The sequence below is a fragment of the Eretmochelys imbricata genome, chromosome 1 (assembly GCF_965152235.1).
Source record: "Eretmochelys imbricata isolate rEreImb1 chromosome 1, rEreImb1.hap1, whole genome shotgun sequence".
Classification (NCBI taxonomy): Eukaryota; Metazoa; Chordata; order Testudines; family Cheloniidae; genus Eretmochelys; species Eretmochelys imbricata.
In genome coordinates, this window is record NC_135572.1 from 154755052 (window position 1) to 154777226 (window position 22175).

Here is a 22175-nt window from a genome sequence, read left to right on the forward strand (position 1 = left end):
CATTCTAACGTTAAAAAAAGGAGATTGGTTCTTGGCCCTCGACCTCCAAGATGCTTACTGCCACATTTCAATCATATCTTACCTTCTATCGCAGAACAGGAGACAAATTCTCCATTCTAACCTGCGGATTCTGCAGCTCAAAGCATGGCTCCTTCATGGGTCCAGCACATAAACACATCTTCCTCTGAGGAGGCACAGGAGGAAAGGAGCTGCTCATTGTACCTATCTACAAAAATGGAAGAGATTTCTGATCTGATGCCAGCCCAAAGGTGTGACTCCTAATACAGCCACCTTACCGGTAGTTCTGGACTACCTGTGGACTCTCAAGAAATCTGGACTCTGTTAGTTTGCAAAAGGTTCATCAAGTAGCAATTGCAACTTTCCACCAGCAGGCAGAAGGATACTCAATCTTCTCCCATCTGACTATGAAGAGGTTTCTCAAAGGCAAACCTCTTTCCACAACCCAGACTTCCCAGCCCTCCAACGGGATCTCAACCTAGTGCTAGAAGGACTGACTAGATTACCATTTGAACTTATGGCCATTTGTTCATTGACTCACCTTTCCATGAAGACGGCGTTTCTGATCGCCATCAACTCTGCAAGAAGGATAGGGGAGATAACGGCTCTGATGGCACATGCCCCTTTCACTGTGTTCTTCCCTGATAGTCATGCTCAGACCACATGCAGAGTTCACTCCCAAGATGACTCCTGCATTTCACATGAATCAGCTTATTCAGCTTCCAGCCTTTTATTCCAAACCTCTTCAGGATACTAGGAATCCATTTTCCATACGTTCAATGTGAGGAAAGCCTTGGCTTTCTATTTGTACAGGACAAGAGTTTTCAGAAAATCTGACTCTTCCTCTCCATTACAGATAAGTCAAAAGGTTCAGCGATTTCAGCTCAAGGATACTCTGAGTCTCAAGCTGTGTGAAATTCTGTTACAGTTGTGTAATGTAACAACATACCTTCAGTATGCATGTACTCTACCAGGTCAGTCTCCTCGTCCGTCGCTTTATCCCTATATCAGAAATCTGCAGAGTAGCTACATAGGCATCTGCACACACCTTGGAAAAACATTGTGCCATCCTGGAGTATTCGGATCCAGACACCAAATTTGGTGCCCCATAGCACTATCATCGATATCAAACTCAACTGTAAAGTTCCAGCCTCTAGTGGTGGGTACTGCTCAGGAGTCACTTAAAGTGGGGTACCCATAGGGACACTACTCAAAGTCGAAGTTACTCACCTTGTGCAGTAATGATGGTTCTACGAGATGTATGTCTCTCTGGGTACTCCACAACCCATCCTCCTCCCATCTACTTCTGTGTTCTAGTAGTTGATTAGACTCTATGGTAGAGAAGGAACTGAGGGTAGGGTTCACCTATGCATATTAACTAGCCCCATGGCAGGTGGGGAGCAGCGCATGTGCTGGGTGAACAGACACTGCTACCAAAGTTCTCTGATCAGCTGCTCAGGGACACAGACACACCTACAGTGGAGCACCTGTTGGGGGGGACACTTCAAAGAACCATCATTACTGCATAATGTGAGTAACTTCTTCATCTCCTGGACATAGGATCAATAGAAACTGTTCCCTTAGAAAAAAATTCTTAGGATTATGCTCCATTTTCTTCATTGTCCAGAAGCGAGCAGGGTCAGCCATTCTAGATGTCAAACAGCTTAATGGATGAAGAAAACGAGATTCCAGATGGAGACTCTAGATTTAGTAGTAATATCTCTAAGGGGACTTCTTCACTTCTGTGGACCTAGTAAATGCATCTCTCCACATTCCTATATGACTATGCACTGTAGTCTACTGAGATTTGCTTAGACCTTGCCTTGAAGAGTTTGTAATCTATTTGTTTGTTCTGTTTGTACAGTGCCTAGTACAATCGGGTCCTGGTACATGACTATGGCCATTACATGCTACAGTTCTACAGATAATAATAACTGATACACTAAGACTAATTTAGTTGTCTTTTTAGCTGGAAGTTTGAGAATCTGCTAAATACCTTGATGGTTTTTTTTAGGGCAGATTTCTATCAGTTTAATATCAAGCAATTCAGACTCTGTTGAGGAAAGATGTCCTCTAACCTAGATGTCTACCAGAGGTTAGCTTGTAGGGACATCTCATTCTGTCTCATCATTTATGCCATGTGAGGTACCAAAGCACCTGAACCATTAGAATCATAGAATATCAGGGTTGGAAGGGACCCCAGAAGGTCATCTAGTCCAACCCCCTGCTCGAAGCAGGACCAATTCCCAGTTAAATCATCCCAGCCAGGGCTTTGTCAAGCCTGACCTTAAAAACCTCTAAGGAAGGAGATTCTACCACCTCCCTAGGTAACGCATTCCAGTGTTTCACCACCCTCATAGTGAAAAAGTTTTTCCTAATATCCAATCTAAACCTCCCCCACTGCAACTTGAGACCATTACTCCTCGTTCTGTCATCTGCTACCATTGAGAATAGTCTAGAGCCATCCTCTTTTGAACCCCCTTTCAGGTAGTTGAAAGCAGCTATCAAATCCCTCCTCATTCTTCTCTTCTGCAGACTAAACAATCCCAGTTCCCTCAGCCTCTCCTCATAAGTCATGTGTTCTAGACCCCTAATCATTATTGTTGCCCTTCGCTGGACTCTCTCCAATTTATCCACATCCTTCTTGTAGTGTGGGGCCCAAAACTGGACGCAGTACTCCAGATGAGGCCTCACCAATGTCGAATAGAGGGGAACGATCACGTCCCTCAATCTGCTCGCTATGCCCCTACTTATACATCCCAAAATGCCATTGGCCTTCTTGGCAACAAGGGCACACTGCTGACTCATATCCAGCTTCTCATCCACTGTCACCCCTAGGTCTTTTTCCGCAGAACTGCTGCCTAGCCATTCGGCCCCTAGTCTGTAGCGGTGCATTGGATTCTTCCATCCTAAGTGCAGGACCCTGCACTTATCCTCATTGAACCTCATCAGATTTCTTTTGTCCCAATCCTCCAATTTGTCTAGGTCCTTCTGTATCCTATCCCTCCCCTCCAGCCTATCTACCACTCCTCCCAGTTTAGTATCATCCGCAAATTTGCTGAGAGTGCAATCTACACCATCCTCCAGATCATTTATGAAGATATTGAACAAAACCGGCCCCAGGACCGACCCGTGGGGCACTCCACTTGACACCGGCTGCCAACTAGACATGGAGCCATTGATCACTACCTGTTGAGCCCGACAATCTAGCCAACTTTCTACCCACCTTATAGTGCATTCATCCAGCCCATACTTCCTTAACTTGCTGACAAGAATACTGTGGGAGACTGTGTCAAAAGCTTTGCTAAAGTCAAGAAACAATACATCCACTGCTTTCCCTTCATCCACAGAACCAGTAATCTCATCATAAAAGGCGATTAGATTAGTCAGGCATGACCTTCCCTTGGTGAATCCATGCTGGCTGTTCCTGATCACTTTCCTCTCATGCAAGTGCTTCAGGATTGATTCTTTGAGGACCTGCTCCATGATTTTTCCAGGGACTGAGGTGAGGCTGACTGGCCTGTAGTTCCCAGGATCCTCCTCCTTCCCTTTTTTAAAGATTGGCACTACATTAGCCTTTTTCCAGTCATCCGGGACTTCCCCCGTTCGCAACGAGTTTTCAAAGATAATGGCCAATGGCTCTGCAATCACAGCCGCCAATTCCTTTAGCACTCTCGGATGCAACTCGTCCGGCCCCATGGACTTGTGCACGTCCAGCTTTTCTAAATAGTCCCTAACCACCTCTATCTCCACAGAGGGCTGGCCATCTCTTCCCCATTTTGTGATGCCCAGCGCAGCAGTCTGGGAGCTGACCTTCTTAGTGAAGACAGAGGCAAAAAAAGCATTGAGTACATTAGCTTTTTCCACATCCTCTGTCACTAGGTTGCCTCCCTCATTCAGTAAGGGGCCCACACTTTCCTTGGCTTTCTTCTTGTTGCCAACATACCTGAAGAAACCTTTCTTGTTACTCTTGACATCTCTCGCTAGCTGCAGCTCCAGGTGCAATTTGGCCCTCCTGATATCATTCCTACATGCCCGAGCAATATTTTTATACTCTTCCCTGGTCATATGTCCAACCTTCCACTTCTTGTAAGCTTTTTTTATGTTTAAGATCCGCTAGGATTTCACCATTAAGCCAAGCTGGTCGCCTGCCATATTTACTATTCTACCATTATGATTGCTGTAGTGCTTATTTAAGACCCCAGTCCTGCAGCACTTACCATGTATGTAATTTTAAGCACGAGTCATTCCATTAAATTCACTGGGACTATTCACAAGTGTTTGCAGGATTGGAACCTAAGTGTCAATCTGTCTCACAGTGTGTATGTTTTATTCCAAGACCGTCTGGGGTTTCGGAACCTTTATTTACGTTTACTTGACTAATTTCCTTAACCAAAAGTATGGACAAATTTTAAAGTCTCTTTTTCCAGGCTAGCAATGGCCACTCACCTATTTCACTGGGAACTTAAGGTACTTTATTCTGTCTTCTTTGACGTTTATTTTACCTGTTGTCTGCAGGCTTTTGGTCATAAGGTCTTCAGTGAAGGAGACATCTAATGACTTTTGTGTAGCTTTCTCTCAGGAATCTGTCTTACTCATGTTCAGAATCTATTTAAAGGAGAATTGGAAAGACTCACTTAGATCTCTTTTGACTGTGCTCCACCTAATGCCAGTATGCTTCAAGAGTTATTCTTTTGTCTGACTAGAACAATGGATGTCGTCATCTCAGTCAAAGAGATTTTGAAACCTAGCTCTTGGGTTTGATGATGTGATTATGGAGCAAGATTCTTGACATTTAAGGCCAGAAGGGACCATTAGATGATCTAATCTGACTTCCTGTATATCACAGGCTGTTACATTTTACCCATATACCCTTGTATTGAGCCCAATAACTTGTTTGACTAAAGCATAATTTGTGTTTGGCTAAAACATACCTTCCAAAAAGACATCCAGTCTTGATTTGAAGTTACCAAGAGATGTCAGCACTTCCTTTGGTAGTTTGTTGCAATGGTTGATGACTATCTACACTCACTGGTAAATTAAATTTAAAAATTAGGCACTAATTTTTATCTGGCTTCAGCTTCCAGACCTTGTTTTTTGTTATATCTTTCTCCACTAGATTTAAGAGCCTGTTCAGTACTCCATATTTTCTCCCTGTGAAGGTATTTATACACTGTAATCAAGTCAACCCTCGTTCTTCTTTAGATACACTGAAAGACAAAGGACTCAAGTTGTTTAGCTTAAGGCATTTTCTCCCATTTTTCAACATCCTTTTTAAAATGTGGACCCCAGAACTGGATGCAGTATATCAATATTAGTCTCATCAATGTTATATAATGTTTCAAGTCGCTGCAAGTCTCCAACTAGATACTACAGTGACTGGTAATGTATCAATAACTAAAAGACATTCTGGACACACTTGTGCATTCTTTTTATGCCTCATTCAATTGAAAAATTAGATTAGTAGCCACCACAGTCACTCTTGGCTCCACATATCAGGGTTTATTTCTAACAGGTGGTCGGAGCCACATCTGGATTGTGAGAAGTTTTGTGGGGGTGGGAGGTGGTCATGGCCTGCTACAATATAGCACTTTTTAGAAGTGCTGACTGTGCTGCGTCAGCTTTGGGTCTTTTTTCTTACCTGTTCTGACCATGAGTCACAAGCAGAGTGAATGATGAAGTTATGATCAGAGGAACACTCAATAGAGTCTAGGGAACATTTCACAAAGCTGTAATCAATGCAAATATAAATGGTTTGCCATTACTGATTGGAGCTGTTCTTCAGGTGAAGAGTCTAATTAATTGGCGTCTCAAGAAGTTTCATTGTTCAGTTTGTCTCAGTGTAGACACACAGTTGTCCAAGTGAGAAGGCATGAGTACATCCACTGCATTTATTTGGTAGAGTCATACCTCACGACGTCTGGAGAATCCATTATGGATTTAAGTCCACTGCTTGTGGGTGGATATCCTAGCTGATAATGGCTAGCAAAAGTCAACATGGAGTTAGTAACTGGTTGGATTGATTTATTAATTCCTTAGTGTAGGGTACAGAGCTGATTTTATGAAATATGCTGAGGTACAACTGCTGCTTAGGGAAGCCATCACTTGACACTGAAGTCATAGAAGGAGGCAGAAGACAGTGTTTTCCAGTAGTTTGAGCTCAGAATAGGGAGTCTGAAACTTGTGGGGGTTTTTTGGAACTTGAGGCTTGGCCACCCACTCAGATTTTGGACAGGTCATTTTTCTCTTGCTTCAGTTTCCTATCTTCAAAATATGGGTACCACTTAACCTATAATTCTTGACAGAGAGAGACACTGAGGATTGATAGTGTTTGTGAAGTGACTTGAAGATGTATAACATGATCTATAAAGGCTAAATATTCATCCAGCTATCACCCAATCTTGCAATTCACCTTTATAGGAAAATGAATCAAGAAGGTGGTAGATGGGAACTGTTTGAGCCAATCTCTATATGAAGACTAGTGCCCTAGAACATTCCAGAACTGCCCTGAATGATCTTGAGGCTTGATCTTTTGTCATGATACAGAAAGAACCACAAACTCTGAGGACTTACCATTGGCAGTTCTTTGCAATGAAGCAAGGTTTGGCCTTTCAGTACTATAGAACAAAGGCCTATCTTCTGGATTAAATGACCAACTGTTTCCACCATCTTTTTAATTTTGTGTATTCGGCAAGGTGGGTGAGATAATATCTTTTACTGACCAACTTCTGTTGGTGAGAGAGGCAAGCTTTTGAGCTCTTTCATAGAGCTCTTTCTCGGGTAGATTGAAAGCTTGTCTCTCTCTCGTACCTGAGGAAGAGCTCAGTGCAGCTCGAAATCTTGTCTCTCACCAGCAGAAGTTGGTCTAATTAAAACTATTACCTTGCCCACCTTGTCTCTTTAATATCCTGGGACCAACACAGTTACTGTACTGCATACAACAATGAAAAATATCTAATTTTGTGTTCACACGCACACACAATTCATTAAAGGGGTGAGAAGCTTTGGGGTCCTTTTTAGCTCATCATTGAGCCTGCATGAGCAGGTTGCATCACTGATAAACACCATGTTCCACCTGCAGCTTTCGAGGAAAATTCACCTTTTCCTTCCAGATGAGGATGTGGCCACATTTATGCAGAGATTTGTCATCTCCAGGTTGAATTATTCACTGTGTCAGAAGCTGACTGTGTAAACAATTCAAAGGCTCCAATTTGCACAGAATGTAGTTGCCCTCTCCTCCATGGGATAGATTGCCATAAGTACAGCACTCCTGTACTTTACTCCCTCCACTGGCTCCTTCTCCTTCTCGTGCCAATTCAAGTCCTTGGTCCCGATTGTGAATGCCACTAAGGGATCATATCTCAGCTACATTAGAGACCATATCACCCATTTCTGACCTGCCAAGACAGATACACTCTTGGACATTGCAAATCACAAAGCCTAGAAGGAAGCATATCAGAGCTGGAGTTAAGCCATTGGTGGTTGAGGTGACCAAGCCAGTGAACAAACTTAGACAGTAGATGGGTCTAATCAATAGTGTGACTACGTGTAGGGAAAGCTGCAAATCCTTTGATAAACCTTTTCTGCCACAATCAAACTCTGTTCACCCGCCCCCCCCCCCCCCCAAAAAAAATCCTCAGTAAAATTTGGGGGGGACGGGACCCACACTCAAATAGTGCTTCCCATAACCAGAGAAAGGAAGAAGAGCCAAAGACTTAATAAAGTTCACAAGGGTACCTCACTATGCCAGCTATGATCCTGTGACGTGCTCAGGTAGTATAGTGATGAGTACCAGTGCTAAATCTGGAGAGAGAGGTTTTTCTGTTTGTTGGTATATGAACTTTTACTTCATATTAAAATTGTGAACTCTTAATTTTTTCCCCAGAGAATTAACAGGGAAGTCCTTTAATTCTTTACTTTATTGGAGGCTGTTTACTCTTGCTAAGGAACAGCGCTTATTTTTATTGCATTATCTATGATGATTGGTCACATTCTAATTAATATACAGGTCGTTTATTTTAAATACATATCCGAATTTATTCTCTGATAGTTCAGATCTATCTTAAGTTCTTAACTTCCAGAGAGGATCAAAATACATGCAAGCAATTTTTTCCCTTAAGTCTATGTTTATAGTAGAATATCGCTTGCCCATTCTCCTTCCTCACTAGTTATGAATGGGTTTTTCTTTTAATTATACGTTTTTTTATTTAAAAAAATTAACTATAATTTGGGCACTTGGTTGTCTTTCCCAGTGTATGTACTGCATCTTAATTGGAAAACGGTGAATATTTTTCTTTTGTCGAGTACTGTGAAGCGTTCTTATTTCTCTCACTTTGGACCCAGTAGTTGAGGCTGTCTTAGAATTTCATAAACCGGTTTTTTAACTATTCCACTTTAAAAGGGCTTCACCTTATACTAGTTTGCTGCATGAAAAATGACACCTAAATAGGCTGACCGTGTTATCAGGTATTGAGCTCCCATGTATGGATTTACTGAATGGAAACTGTTCAGGAACTGCCATTAATGTTAGAACTTTTTTGTTTTGCAGGCCTATGATAACTTAAGTTTGAGTGATCACTTGCTGAGAGCAGTACTAAACCTTCTTAGAAGGGAAGTGTCTGAGCATGGGCGCCATTTGCAACAGTATTTCAATCTGTTCGTGATGTATGCCAACCTAGGTAAGTAGTTTATGAAATATGCTTAATGGTGTTGCTGTAAGGCACTCTGTTTTTACATATAGGAAACTAACCATGCTGACTCAAGTAATGAGATGACCAGGATCAATAAGAAATTGCAGGCCATATTGTACTTGTGGTGGTGGTAATACTTTTAAGAATATTAGGTACTTATATAGCACTTCCAACTGAGTATTTCAAAACATTTCTGACAATGGGTGTATGAAACTTCACAACACTTTTGTGAAATAATGTCCCATTTTACAATGAGTAAAGTGAGGCATAGAGAGGCTAAATGGTTTGCCCAAAGTCTCACTAGACTGTACGTTATCAGTGTGGTCTAGTAGCCAAAGATTGGGACTATAAACTTCTAATACTAGGTCAGCAGAAGACTTGCTAACCTTGAGTAAGTCAGTTAACCACTGATTCCTCTATCCTAAAATGGTGATAGTAATATTGTTTTTACAAATAGCCCCCTGCCAAATTGCTCCAGGTGCTGAACAGCATATCACAATTTTAAATTACATTAAAAACTTTAGTACATAACTTCAGGGGGTTCAGGGAGGGAGGTTAATTAAAGTTTGTACAGTGTTTAGACATTGTAAAGTGTTTATATAAAAACTAAGCATTATGATGATGAGTCGCACAGTTTGTTACTCTAATCATGTTGCCGTGGACTTGTTATAATGAGATAAGCAGTTATGCTCTGGCAAAGATCAGCTGAGCAAATCAGTTACTTGGAGGGGTTCTCTAACTACATCATGTAACCAATTCAGAGAGGAAACCTTAAGAATTGGACTTAATCTTCTGTTTCCCAAGACTGCAAGGCTTGTTTATTTTTAATCTTAATATTGATTTTGGGGGCAATATTTGCTTACAGTGGCTCTTTATTTTTACTCTACTGAATATGTGGTGGCTGTTTACTCATTAAATAATGTAAGTTTAATCATTTTCTAATGACTGGTGTTGATGCAGTATGGTGCTATTCACTATCATTCTTGACATGCTGCTTTCTGATAGGCTTGAGTGCTTACCTGTTTTGTGCTTCAGTCAGTCAGCACAGTTTAGCCGTTGGTGAAATTTTTAGTTGTTTACTGTGATTTGATTAATTAAGCTTGTCCACAACTCGATAAATCTTTTTAATTTAAAATGTCAGTTTTTTGTGGTCAGCATTTTGAATGACTGATAGTTATATAGGTTATCATGAAGCATAAAGGTACTCTAAGGCATGTTTTTGCTGCAGTAATGGTCTACAACTTAATCACTTTGGATTCTGATTCTCTTCCAGTCTGATACAAGTGGACTTTACCTTTCTTCCTGCAAAGTATTGGAGACATATATATGAGACTCATGATACTCAGTCAACCAGTGGAACTCATTGCCAGGGGATGTTGTGAAGGCCAAAAATATTTTAAAAAAATTTGAATAAGTTAATGTAGGATATGTCCATCAGTGGCTATTAGCCAAGATAGGGATGCAACCCCATGCTCTGGGTGTCCCTGAGCCTCTGACAGCCAGATGCTGGGACTGGACAATAGGAATGGATCACTTGATAATCACCCTATTCTGTTCATTCCCTTTGAAGCATGTGGCATTGGCCTCTATCAGAAGACAGGATACTGGGCTGGATGGGCCATTGATCTGATGCAGTATGACCGTTCTCATGTTCTTAGTGGCAGAGAGACCTGTGGCTCCTTATAGACTAACAGACTTATTGGAGCATTATGTTCTTAGCGACTGATCTCTAGTTATGTGAGCACTAATGAGCACCATTGTGGAAATGTTTTTGTTCACAATTCTGCTGATATATGCAGTTTTCAGCTAAACTCTAATAAGAATCCAGTCCAGTTTCTTCCCCGTGCCCCCATCTCCCTCCTGGAAGGAATGTATAACTGAGAGCATGAATAAGAACCAGCAGTGGAAAATGACTTTTTCAAATTCTTCAGAATTTTTTCCAAAAAATCCAACTACATAAGAACAGTAAGAGTTAAGCTTGTAATAACATATTGTTGTCAATACTATCCATGAGGTGTAATTTTTTTGTCCCCTCTGAAGGTGTAGCAGAAAAGACACAACTTCTGAAACTAAGCGTACCTGCAACGTTCATGCTTGTGGCTCTGGATGAAGGCCCAGGCCCTCCAATCAAATATCAGTATGCTGAACTGGGAAAATTGTACACTGTAGTGTCACAGCTAATCCGTTGTTGCAATGTGTCATCACGTATGCAGTCTTCTATCAATGGTATAGTGAATTTTACAAGTTTTCTTTAAATTAATTGAAAACATTGGTTATAAGTTGGTAAATTATTAGCATATGTGGTGTTTTGCTATTTATTAAATGTACTGATTGGAGCAATAGTCTTAGGGGGTTCATTATGTTTAGCAGTTTCTCACATTTTGCAATAAAGATTTTCCTGATTCTGCGGTGGCCAAATCCTATCTTGATATACATAACTCACTAAAACTACAAATCATTTTCCATTAAGCCTGTGTAGGCCTTTTAAAAGAACACAATTAGGAAGGTATAGAGGACCTATTAATATCAAACCTATTGCAGTTAGCTGTTTTAGTTTATAAAGACTGTGCTAAATTCTTCTCATTAAAATTAATGGAGTTGAAGTGACATACCTGATGAGAAGTTAACTAAAAATTAACTCTGCTAAGCCGGTGCCCCGGGAAAGCCCAAGATCCTGCAGCCTGGGGTGCTGGCCAGAAGGAGCCGAGCCCTGCATGTGCCAAAGCCTCACACAGTGCTGGCACGAGGAAGCCTCTGCACCCCTCAGCTAAACTCTGGAGTGGCAGGAGGGAAGCAATTTCTATCCTGTTCCCGACCCAAACCTCCAGGCTCCACAGCAGTCCCCTTGGCAGGGGCTTAGCACCCTCTTCATTCCCTCCTCCCCCCGTCCTGGGTCCTGTCCCCAGGGAGTGTGGGGCTGCTCCGTCGCCTAGGTACCCTCCCCTGCTGAGTCACCTCTCTGGCCAGGTTCCATGATGCCCCTGCAGTCAGGTTCCCTGGGCTCTGGTGCACAGTGCATCCTTAGGGCTTAACCCCTTCCTACCCACGCTGTAGCTGGGGGACAGGAGGCAGCTGTTAGCTGTCTTTCAACACTCTGCAGGCAGGAAGGGACAAGCTGCTTCCAGCCATGGGGGTGGAATTGGGAGGGGGTAAGGGATGAGCTCTGCAAAGACACTAGCCAGGTCACACACGCCCGTCCCCTGCGGCTGGAAGCAGCTCCCGTCCCTTCCATCTTGCACAGTGCTGAAAGGCTGCTGCTGGCCACATTCTGGTGTAAACCCTGGCAGAAATTGGGGAGGGGGCATGTGACCCTGCATGTCCCCTTTCCTCCTCCCCCGCCCCCCTCATGTGTTTCCTCGGGAAGATGCTGCGCTGGGTACCAAGAGAGGCGAGTCCGGGTCCTATGGAGGTCAGAGAGTGCTGGGCAGGGAGGGTCGGTCGGTCACCCCCCCATGTGAGAGGTGTACAGGAGTGAGTGAACCCTAAAGCCTTAAAGATAAGAAAGTATTGTGTAGTATTTCTTTTTAACAGGAGCTCAGTCAACTCGATGTTAATTTGAACGTTTGTACTGCATAGTTCTCATTGATTGCCATTGAACTCACTTGAATATGAGTAGTTTTACCAGGTGTCCTGTATTCAGCATAGGGAAATTTGGTCACCTAAATATAATCCAACTAAAACCAAAACACCAGGAGCAAAGCAACAGCTTTCCTCTGTACAAAACAAATAAGTCTACAGAACTAAATCCCCCAACTTCAGTTCCTGCACAGGCTCTTACCTTCCTCACCAGTGACCACCCCCCCTCCACAAAAATCTGTCTCCATCCAAACCACCACACACACCCGTATCCCAATTGCCAGTTGGACTTTGCACCATGCTCTAAAATTAAACAGATTTGGGCTTATTTTAGACAAGTAGGACAATGAGTATATTCCAAAGTTGAGGGGCCCTCACTGAGGACACCCTGCCAACAAGTCATTCTCTTTTATATACCAGAAGAGCTGCAATGCTTTCAGTGACCTCAACTGTGGTAATGCCCCACGAAACAAGAGGTAGTTCACTCAGGTCACACAAGTCCCCTGCCTCAATGTCAGAGAATCTAGCTCTGTATGCCAGAGAACTTTTCGCAGAGAGGATAGTTTATTACAAATTCAGTGTCTTATTTTAAGTCTTTCCATTGACTATACCATGTGTCTTTCATTTGTTAGTCCCAGAGTTTAAATATGTATTCGTTTTATATTAAAAAGTACTTAAGTACGGTTTCATCAGTATTGTTTGTTTGTTCTAGGTAATCCCCCACTTTCAAACCCTTATGGTGATCCTAATTTGTCACAGCCTATAATGGCACTTCAGCAGAACGTGGCAGACATTTTGTTTGTACGAACTAGCTATGTGAAGAAAATTATTGAAGACTGTAGCAACTCAGAAGAGACCATCAAATTGCTTCGTTTCTGTTGTTGGGAAAATCCTCAGTTCTCTTCCACTGTCCTAAGTGAACTTCTCTGGCAGGTAAAATAAAATAAAAATCAGGGAAGCAGATGGGATAAGTTTGGACATATGTAAGTGTAAAAATATGCCATATAGGGAGAAGTGATATCCATGTTAGATATTGTATTTATATGTGATAAATAAACTTCTCTTTGGATGCCTTCTGCTGGGATTCTCTCTTGGGGCTTCATATTGAAGTACTGTAGAATTTGCCCAGATCCTAAGAATTAGGAGCCCCCAGGGCCATGATAACAGGGTATAGCACAACCAGATCAAACTGGCCTTTGTGTGTCACCACCCACAAACTGGCTAGTTTCCTCCTAGGCACAGTCAGCAAAGGAGCTTCAGTTTCATTGATTCATGTCTTCAAGTTTCCTTTTTTTGTTTCCAGTCAGTATGTTGCAAAACTTCAGTGTACCTGCTAGGTTATCTGCTGAGTACTGTTTTTTAGCTGGCATGCCCATTCCAGTGAGAACATTCTTCATATGCTTGATGCCAAAAGATCTTAGGGGGGATTATCTAAAGTGAACTAAAACCGTTAGAAAGTCCACCCTACTTAGTTTCCTTTGACAGCAATTCACTGGGCAGTGCTATTACTAAAAGGATTGTGTGCGTCTAGGTATCATGCATCTTTTTTGTTATTAATACACGAAGTCCATTGTGAAGCACTTAGCGTTCCTACACACTCAGTATGCCTGATCCAAACACACACAAGCAAAGAAACAAAAGTTAAGCCACCTAATGGTACCTAGACTGTACTCCACTCACAAGCACCCACCTTACCTTTACCACAACTAGTGTGCACCACAGACCATGCACCATTTTCATCTTTCTGCATTCACCCCTTTACCAGATTTCCCCTCCAACACTATTGATTATAGATATTTGGTGTATTAGTAGTTTAATAAGGGATGATTAAGGAGTATGTGTACCCCCTTCAACCAGTCGTATTTTCATATGCCAGACCCCTCCATCAACCAGCTCGGCTTGTGTGAGCCAGGTCCTTCCCATCAACCAGGCTTGCATGCATAGTATGTAAACTTCCAGTTTTAATGTGAATACTGGCTAAAAATTACCTTAAATCCAACACTTAACAAACCCTTCTCCTTTGCACAGGCTTTCTCAAACCGACCTTTCTGGCAAGTTCCTTGAAGATAGCTCTTAAAAAGCATTGTCTGTCATCAATAATGAAAATTTAGGCCTGCCAAGGGAAATTTTCAGCCAGAACCCAACTTGAGACTTCCTTTTAAAAATGTATGAAGAGAAGCCAAACAAAATCCACACAGAAAATTGAAGGGCATACAGACTAACCTATTGTGAAATTTTGCACCATTTGGGCCACCTACTTTTAAAGAGAGAGAGGAAATTATTCCCTATTTTAAGTCCATTTTACAATGCAAAGCTAACCATGAAGTTGCTGCCAGACACCTCTATAATGACTTAGCTTTTCATCTTCATGCCAGCCATATCAAGGCTCCCTTGGTTAGAGCCAAAGCTATGACCACTGGCTATCTGACATGTCTCTCTTGCAAAGGTATGCAAAGCAGCTATGTAGTCCTTTCACACATTTACAAAGCATGTTTACTTGGATTCAGTCTTTAGGAAGGAATCTGGTTTTTGATTCCAAGCTCTACTCTAAAAACTCTTTCCTAGGTAAGGAAGATCACATTTTCCCACCCCAGTAGAAGTTTTGTTTTACTTTTGGATGTCCCTTATTTTAGGTTGGACTAGTTTTATTCTCTGTGACATTTATATTCATCGTATAGGTTGGAGTGTCTAGTGGTATCTTTAAAAAACAACATTGACATTAATATTACTGCTTTTTGCAGCTATTTGCAGTTTACTTTTTCTTTTGGGATAACCTTTATGCTGCTTACTCTCCAGAAGCAAGTATTGTAATAGAAAGTATTTTCTTGTTGTTCTGCTTCTCTGAAGCTATATTTTTCAAACAGGATTCTCCTTCATCTACCTTCCTCCCCTCAGAGTTTGGGTGTCACATTTTTTGAGGTGTTCTTTTTTCTTTAGTTTCATTTTTTAGTCCGTTTCTTTCCTTTTTAAATCTCTCTGCTGGTCTTGTCTCCTCAGGAGATTCATATGCTGTACAACTGAGGTAATTGGCTGGGATGCTGAAATGTCAATATTTATATCTTGTAATAGTGGGGAGGTTGTGTGCAACAGCCAGTAAGGGCCTGGTTCATGTTCTGTGCAGTGCTTGCTACTACCACCACCCCTAGGAATCAAAATTCCCAAGAGCTGAGGGAGTTTTGCCAAACTCATCTTGGGGAAGCGAAGGCCCCAGAGTGACAATGCTGTCTGAGAGAGAGTGCCAGAGAAGCAGAATTGAGAATTCAGAACGTGAATATTGCAACCATCTCAAACTCATGCCCTAGTTATCTTTATTACAACATAATATTTTAAGAAACATTTTTTTCTGAGATATAATTTTCACTTCATTTTCACTTCTTTTAAGGTTGCATATTCATACACCTATGAACTTCGACCTTACTTGGATCTGCTTTTGCAAATCCTGTTAATTGAGGACTCTTGGCAGACCCACAGGTTAGTATTCTTTTTTTTTCCATTTTATGGTAGACTCCCATCTTTTTATAATATGGGGCACCCCTGTTGGACAGTTTCTCTTCCCAACTAAATGGTTCTCCTGATTAAGAGAAATGGACTTAAAAAATCTGAAAAGACTTAAACTCTGCTATTCAAAACATAAGGACAAAACTTATATTCAGCTTACTTCATTTTTATCCCTACTTTTAAAATTAGGCAACTTGTGTATTTAAAACTTGAGCTTAGAATTTCACTTTTTTCACAGCTGGCAGAAAGCTACTTAGCCACTTAACACCAATTGAATGCATCCTTCTAAAAGTGGAACCTTTTACTAATATTCCAGTTAAGCAGCAGTCACTGGTACTCAGTGTCATTAGGCTAGACTGCTGTCTTGGAAACATTTGAGTAAAGTGGCTAATCCATTTAAGAGGAGTATACTGTGTTAATAGTGGTGTTGTTGGTCATGACACATTCCTATGTGGATAGGACTATTTAGTACCTTTGACATGTATGAAGCATGAAGTTAGGAGAGTTGCGGTTTTCGAAGACAGTAAACATTCTACATTAGGTCACATTTTAATAGACAGTTGTCTCTTTTAAGAGTGTCCAAATATTCAAACCAGTTTGAAACACAGTTCTCACCAATTGAGAGAATAAGGACTTTTTAAAATGACCATTAAAATGCTCAATGTTTTTTCTTTGCAACTTTATGAATACTGACTTTTTTTTCCTGGTAACTTCAATCAAAATCAAAAGTATCATGGAAGAGGGGTACAACTTGCAAGAAACGTCGTCTAGGTGGTAGTAAGCCATGTTTTGAAATACAGCCACTGCTTGGTAGCTTGAGTGTGGAAATATGTTGTTAATTAGATTTTAGTAAATCATTTGAAACAGTGTTACAATGAGAAATGGAGTACTTGTGGCACCTTAGAGACTAACCAATTTATTTGAGCATGAGCTGAGCTATAGCTCACGAAAGCTCATGCTCAAATAAATTGGTTAGTCTCTAAGGTGCCACAAGTACTCCATTTCTTTTTGCGAATACAGACTAACACGGCTGTTACTCTGAAACCTGTCATTATGCAAAGTGTTACAATGAAAACTGACTGAAAGAATGAAAATATGTGAGGGGGCCCTTAAGTCATTGCCTTTAGAGTTGGATTGGACTTTTTAGTTTCAGCTGCTACCTGGACATATCCCTGAAGACCACCTCTGAAAAGACAGTGGTGTGGCTTGCTGTGCTCCAAAGACTGGGGACTGATCTTTTTTTAAATTTATTTATTTATTTCTAAGTCTTGATTTACATATTGATAGGAAGTTGTTCCCAACAAACCTTCCAGGATATGTCTACAGTACGGAGGGGAGCCTTGCTCCCAGCCCAGGTAGACAGACTTTTACTAGCTCAGCTCAAGCTAGTGCACTAAACATAAGTGTGAACATTGTGGCACCACTGCAGGCTTGGGCTAGCCACCTGAGCTTGGACCCAGAGTGTAACATGGGCTTGAGAGCCTGAGCTGTCACGCAACATCATCCATGTTGCTATTTTTAGCATTCTCGCTTGAGCCAGGCTATTATGAATCTGTCTGCCCAGACTAGGAAGCTTGCTCCCAGCTTCAGTGTAAACATTCCCCAGATTCTGAACCCCTGTATGGTGTGTCAACACTTGCATATCCAACTGAGCTAGATGTATAAAGTTCACATAGTCTTTAGCTTAAGAAACACTCTTGGAGAGGGAAACAATTTAATAAGACACAACATTAGACGTGCAAAAGTGCTGGGTAGGTTTGGGATTCTGAATGTTACTGCTTTTGATATGTCCAGCTGTTGAATTTTCAGCATTTGAAATACGAGTTTAACTCGGATTTTTCAAGCATGCATGCTGTGGATCTCACTGTATGTGTGCACGCACCTCAAGCGTGTTATATCAGAGTGTTTTGAGTAGCAGTGTCCACTGGGTCTGTGGCACCTCATGCTCCCTTATGAGGGTATATAGGGTGGAGGAGTGATCACAGCCATGTCCCAGTTCCTTCTTATTGCCCATGTCCACCCCACTACTTATTAGTGTTTGCTGCCGTTCTATTTCACTGATCTACCTGAAGAATTTGTTTTTCTTTCTCTCCACTAAGAAGTGGACTGCTTTCAACTGAACCGCTGCAAAAAAACAGGACAGCCTTCCAGTACAGAGGGTTTAGGCACTTTGTACTAACTGCCACACCTCAAGGCAAACTAAAAATCCCACAGCTTTGAGTCCTGCCTATCCTGTGGTGGTCTTGTTCCACTCACCACTGGGCGCAGCCACTACCAGTTCTGCCTTGAGGAAAGTCACAGTGCTCTGCTACTGTGAGGGCTAGGGATAAAAGCTCAACCACTAGCATGGCTCAAGAAAGACATGGTTGCATGTTACCAGCCAGAACATTCTCAGTCTTTCAGCCACTGTCATGGGCACTGTTGGTAGAACCCTGAGGTGTATATACTGGCAAGAGTCTACGTCTCCACCCGAGATGTCCTCTGAGTAGAGCTTGGCACTGGCATCTCTGCTACCAAGATCACCCCACATTATGGCACTGCCACTTGAAGAGGTGTGCTCCTCCTCACCTTCACCTCATTTTTTCTCCCTGTTCAGCAGAGATCTATCTCCTCTACGATCAGGAGGAGACTCTGCAGAAGACACTGGAGGCTCCTTTCTTGGAGAGCCCATCATAAGCTCAATGTGTGGCAGTGGGCAGGTCAAACTTAACTGGACTAATACCAATATAGTATACCCTCTTGGTTGTATTGGGACCACCTTCGCATGTCTCTCAAAGCAGATCCCTTTCTCACCTATTAAGGAAGGGAAGGAGATCTCACTCCCACTGTAATTACTAGCTCAACCTCCCATGCTGGAGCCAGGTTCAGGTGATCACGGACAAATCTAGGCAGCACTGGAGGAATGCATACAGCCTTCTTGACCCCCCCTAAGGAATCATTGTTCTCCCTGGATGTGGCAGCACCGGTGTTGAATTCTTTCAAAGCATTCCAGGAGCTACTGGCTCAAATTGCAGAGACTCTAGACATTGAAATCTTGGTAATCCAGAAGTAGTCTCATAAATTCTTTGACATCCTGAATTTTTCAATCACAGCCAGGATTTTCCTCCCCATTAACAAGAGAATACTTGAGCTTGCAAAGGGCTCTGGCAGGCTCCAGCAACTCTTTCTCCTACAGCCAAGAGGATTGATAAGACATACTAAATACCAGATAAGGGCTTTTAATAATTCTGTGCTGATCCTAACTCAGTATCTTGGTGATTTCAGTGATCCAAAAAAAGTCCAAATCAAGAAGTGTACCCCCAAAAGAGAGCCCCTAAAAGGCTTGTTCTCTTTGAGCATAAACCCTATTCCTCTGCCTTCTTACAACTTCACTTGGCAAACTATCAAGCTCAGTTTGTGGAATACAGTTCCCTTACTTGTGACAGAGTGGCCACTTTCCTAACCAGACTCTCTCAGGGCAGCATGGAGGACCTCAAGGACTTTATAAATGAGGGCCAAATTGTTTATAAGGTTGTCTTAGCAACAGTCATGGATGCCTTGGAAATGGCTGATAGGTTAATGGTCGTGACCGTTATCATTCAAAGGGCCTCCTGGTTGCAAGCATTAGGCATTCCTAAGGAGGTGCAATGCACAATAGAGGAGCTGATTATTGAGGGAATAGAGCTCTTTAGTAGCCAAACAGATCATAGAATCATAGAATATCAGGGTTGGAAGGGACCTCAGGAGGTCATCTAGTCCAACCCCCTGCTCAAAGCAGGACCAATCCCCAATTAAATCATCCCAGCCAGGGCTTTGTCAAGCCTGACCTTAAAAACCTCTAAAGAAGGAGATTCTACCACCTCCCTAGGTAACGCATTCCAGTGTTTCACCACCCTTCTAGGTGAAAACGTTTTTCCTAATATCCAACCTAAACCTCCCCCACTGCAACTTGAGACCATTACTCCTTGTCCTGTCCTCTTCTACCACTGAGAATAGTCTAGAACCATCCTCTCTGGAACCACCTCGCAGGTAGTTGAAAGCAGCTATCAAATCCCCCCCTCATTCTTCTCTTCTGCAGACTAAACAATCCCAGTTCTCTCATCCTCTCTTCATAAGTCATGTGTTCCAGACCCCTAATCACTTTTGTTGCCCTTCGCTGGACTCTCTCCAATTTATCCACATCCTTCTTGTAGTGTGGGGCCCAAAACTGGACACAGTACTCCAGATGAGGCCTCACCAATGTCGAATAGAGGGGGATGATCACGTCCCTCGATCTGCTCGCTATGCCCCTACTTATACATCCCAAAATGCCATTGGCCTTGGCAACAAGGGCACACTGCTGACTCATATCCAGCTTCTCATCCACTGTCACCCCTAGGTCCTTTTCCGCAGAACTGCTGCCTAGCCATTCGGTCCCTAGTCTGTAGCTGTGCATTGGGTTCTTCCGTCCTAAGTGCAGGACCCTGCACTTATCCTTATTGAACCTCATCAGATTTCTTTTGTCCCAATCCTCCAGTTTGTCTAGGTCCCGCTGTATCCTATCCCTGTCCTCCAGCGTATCTACCACTCCTCCCAGTTTAGTATCATCCGCAAATTTGCTGAGAGTGCAATCCACACCATCCTCCAGATCATTTATGAAGATATTGAATAAAACCGGCCCCAGGACCGACCCGTGGGGCACTCCACTTGACACCGGCTGCCAACTAGACATGGAGCCATTGATCACTACCCGTTGAGCCCGACAATCTAGCTAACTTTCTACCCACCTTATAGTGCATTCATCCAGCCCATACTTCCTTAACTTGCTGACAAGAATACTATGGGAGACCGTGTCAAAAGCTTTGCTAAAGTCAAGAAACAGTACATCCACTGCTTTCCCTTCATCCACAGAACCAGTAATCTCATCATAGAAGGCAACTAGATTAGTCAGGCATGACCTTCCCTTGGTGAATCCATGCTGACTGTTCCTGATCACTTTCCTCTCATGTAAGTGCTTCAGGATTGATTCTTTGAGGGCCTGCTCCATGATTTTTCCAGGGACTGAGGTGAGGCTGACTGGCCTGTAGTTCCCAGGATCCTCCTTCCCTTTTTTAAAGATTGGCACTACATTAGCCTTTTTCCAGTCATCTGGGACTTCCCCCATTCTCCACAAGTTTTCAAAGATAAGGGCCAATGGCTCTGCAATCACAGCCTCCAATTCCTTTAGCACTCTCGGATGCAACTAGTCCGGTCCCATGGACTTGTGCACGTCCAGCTTTTCTAAATAGTCCCTAACCACCTCTTTCTCCACAACCCCATGTTGTGATGCCCAGCGCAGCAGTCTGGGAGCTGACCTTGTTCGTGAAGACAGAGGCAAAAAAAGCATTGAGTACATTAGCTTTTTCCACATCCTCTGTCACTAGGTTGCCTCCCTCATTTGTTAAGGGGCCCACACTTTCCTTGACTTTCTTCTTGTTGCCAACATACCTGAAGAAACCCTTCTTGTTAGTCTTGACATCTCTCGCTAGCTGCAGCTCCAGGTGCGATTTGGCCCTCCTGATTTCATTCCTACATGCCCGAGCAATATTTTTATATTCTTCCCTGGTCATATGTCCAAACTTCCACTTCTTGTAAGCTTCTTTTTTATGTTTAAGATCCGCTAGGATTTCACCGTTAAACCAAGCTGGTCGCCTGCCATATTTATTATTCTTTCGACACATCGGGATGGTTTGTCCCTGTAACCTCAACAGGGATTCCTTGAAATCCAGCCAGCTCTCCTGGACTCCTTTCCCCTTCATGTTAGTCCCCCCCAGGGGATCCTACCCATCTGTTCCCTGAGGGAGTCGAAGTCTGCTTTCCTGAAGTCCAGGGTCTGTATCCTGCTGCTTACCTTTCTTCCCTGTGTCAGGATCCTGAACTCAACCAACTCATGGTCACTGCCTCCCAGATTCCCATCCACTTTTGCTTCCCCCACTAATCCTTCCCGGTTTGTGAGCAGCAGGTCAAGAAAAGCTCCCTCCCTAGTTGGCTCCTCTAGCACTTGCACCAGGAAATTGTCCCCTACGCTTTCCAAAAACTCCCTGGATTGTCTATGCACCGCTGTATTGCTCTCCCAGCAGATATCAGGAAAATTAAAGTCACCCATGAGAACCAGGGCATGCGATCTAGTAGCTTCCGCAAGCTGCCGGAAGAAAGCCTCATCCACCTCATCCCCCTGGTCCGGTGGTCTATAGCAGACTCCCACCACTACATCACTCTTGTTGCTCACACTTCTAAACTTAATCCAGAGACACTCAGGTTTTTCTGCAGTTTCGTACCGGAGCTCTGAGCAGTCATACTGCTCCCTTACATACAGTGCTACTCCCCCACCTTTTCTGCCCTGCCTGTCCTTCCTGAACAGTTTATAACCATCCATGACAGTACTCCAGTCATGTG

General features: G+C 42.8%; 1 protein-coding gene across 4 annotated transcripts in view; it reads left to right on the forward strand.

Annotated features, from left to right (window-relative positions):
* USP9X (ubiquitin specific peptidase 9 X-linked) overlaps positions 1 to 22175 on the forward strand; it is a 209910-nt gene that overhangs the window by 178167 nt on the left and 9568 nt on the right. For all 4 annotated transcript variants that reach the window (XM_077817431.1, XM_077817422.1, XM_077817413.1 and 1 more), the window contains 4 exons: positions 8567 to 8696; positions 10749 to 10934; positions 12997 to 13217; positions 15667 to 15755. In XM_077817431.1, the coding sequence (XP_077673557.1) occupies positions 8567 to 8696; positions 10749 to 10934; positions 12997 to 13217; positions 15667 to 15755 (626 nt within the window). The remainder of the gene's footprint in view (positions 1 to 8566; positions 8697 to 10748; positions 10935 to 12996; positions 13218 to 15666; positions 15756 to 22175) is intronic.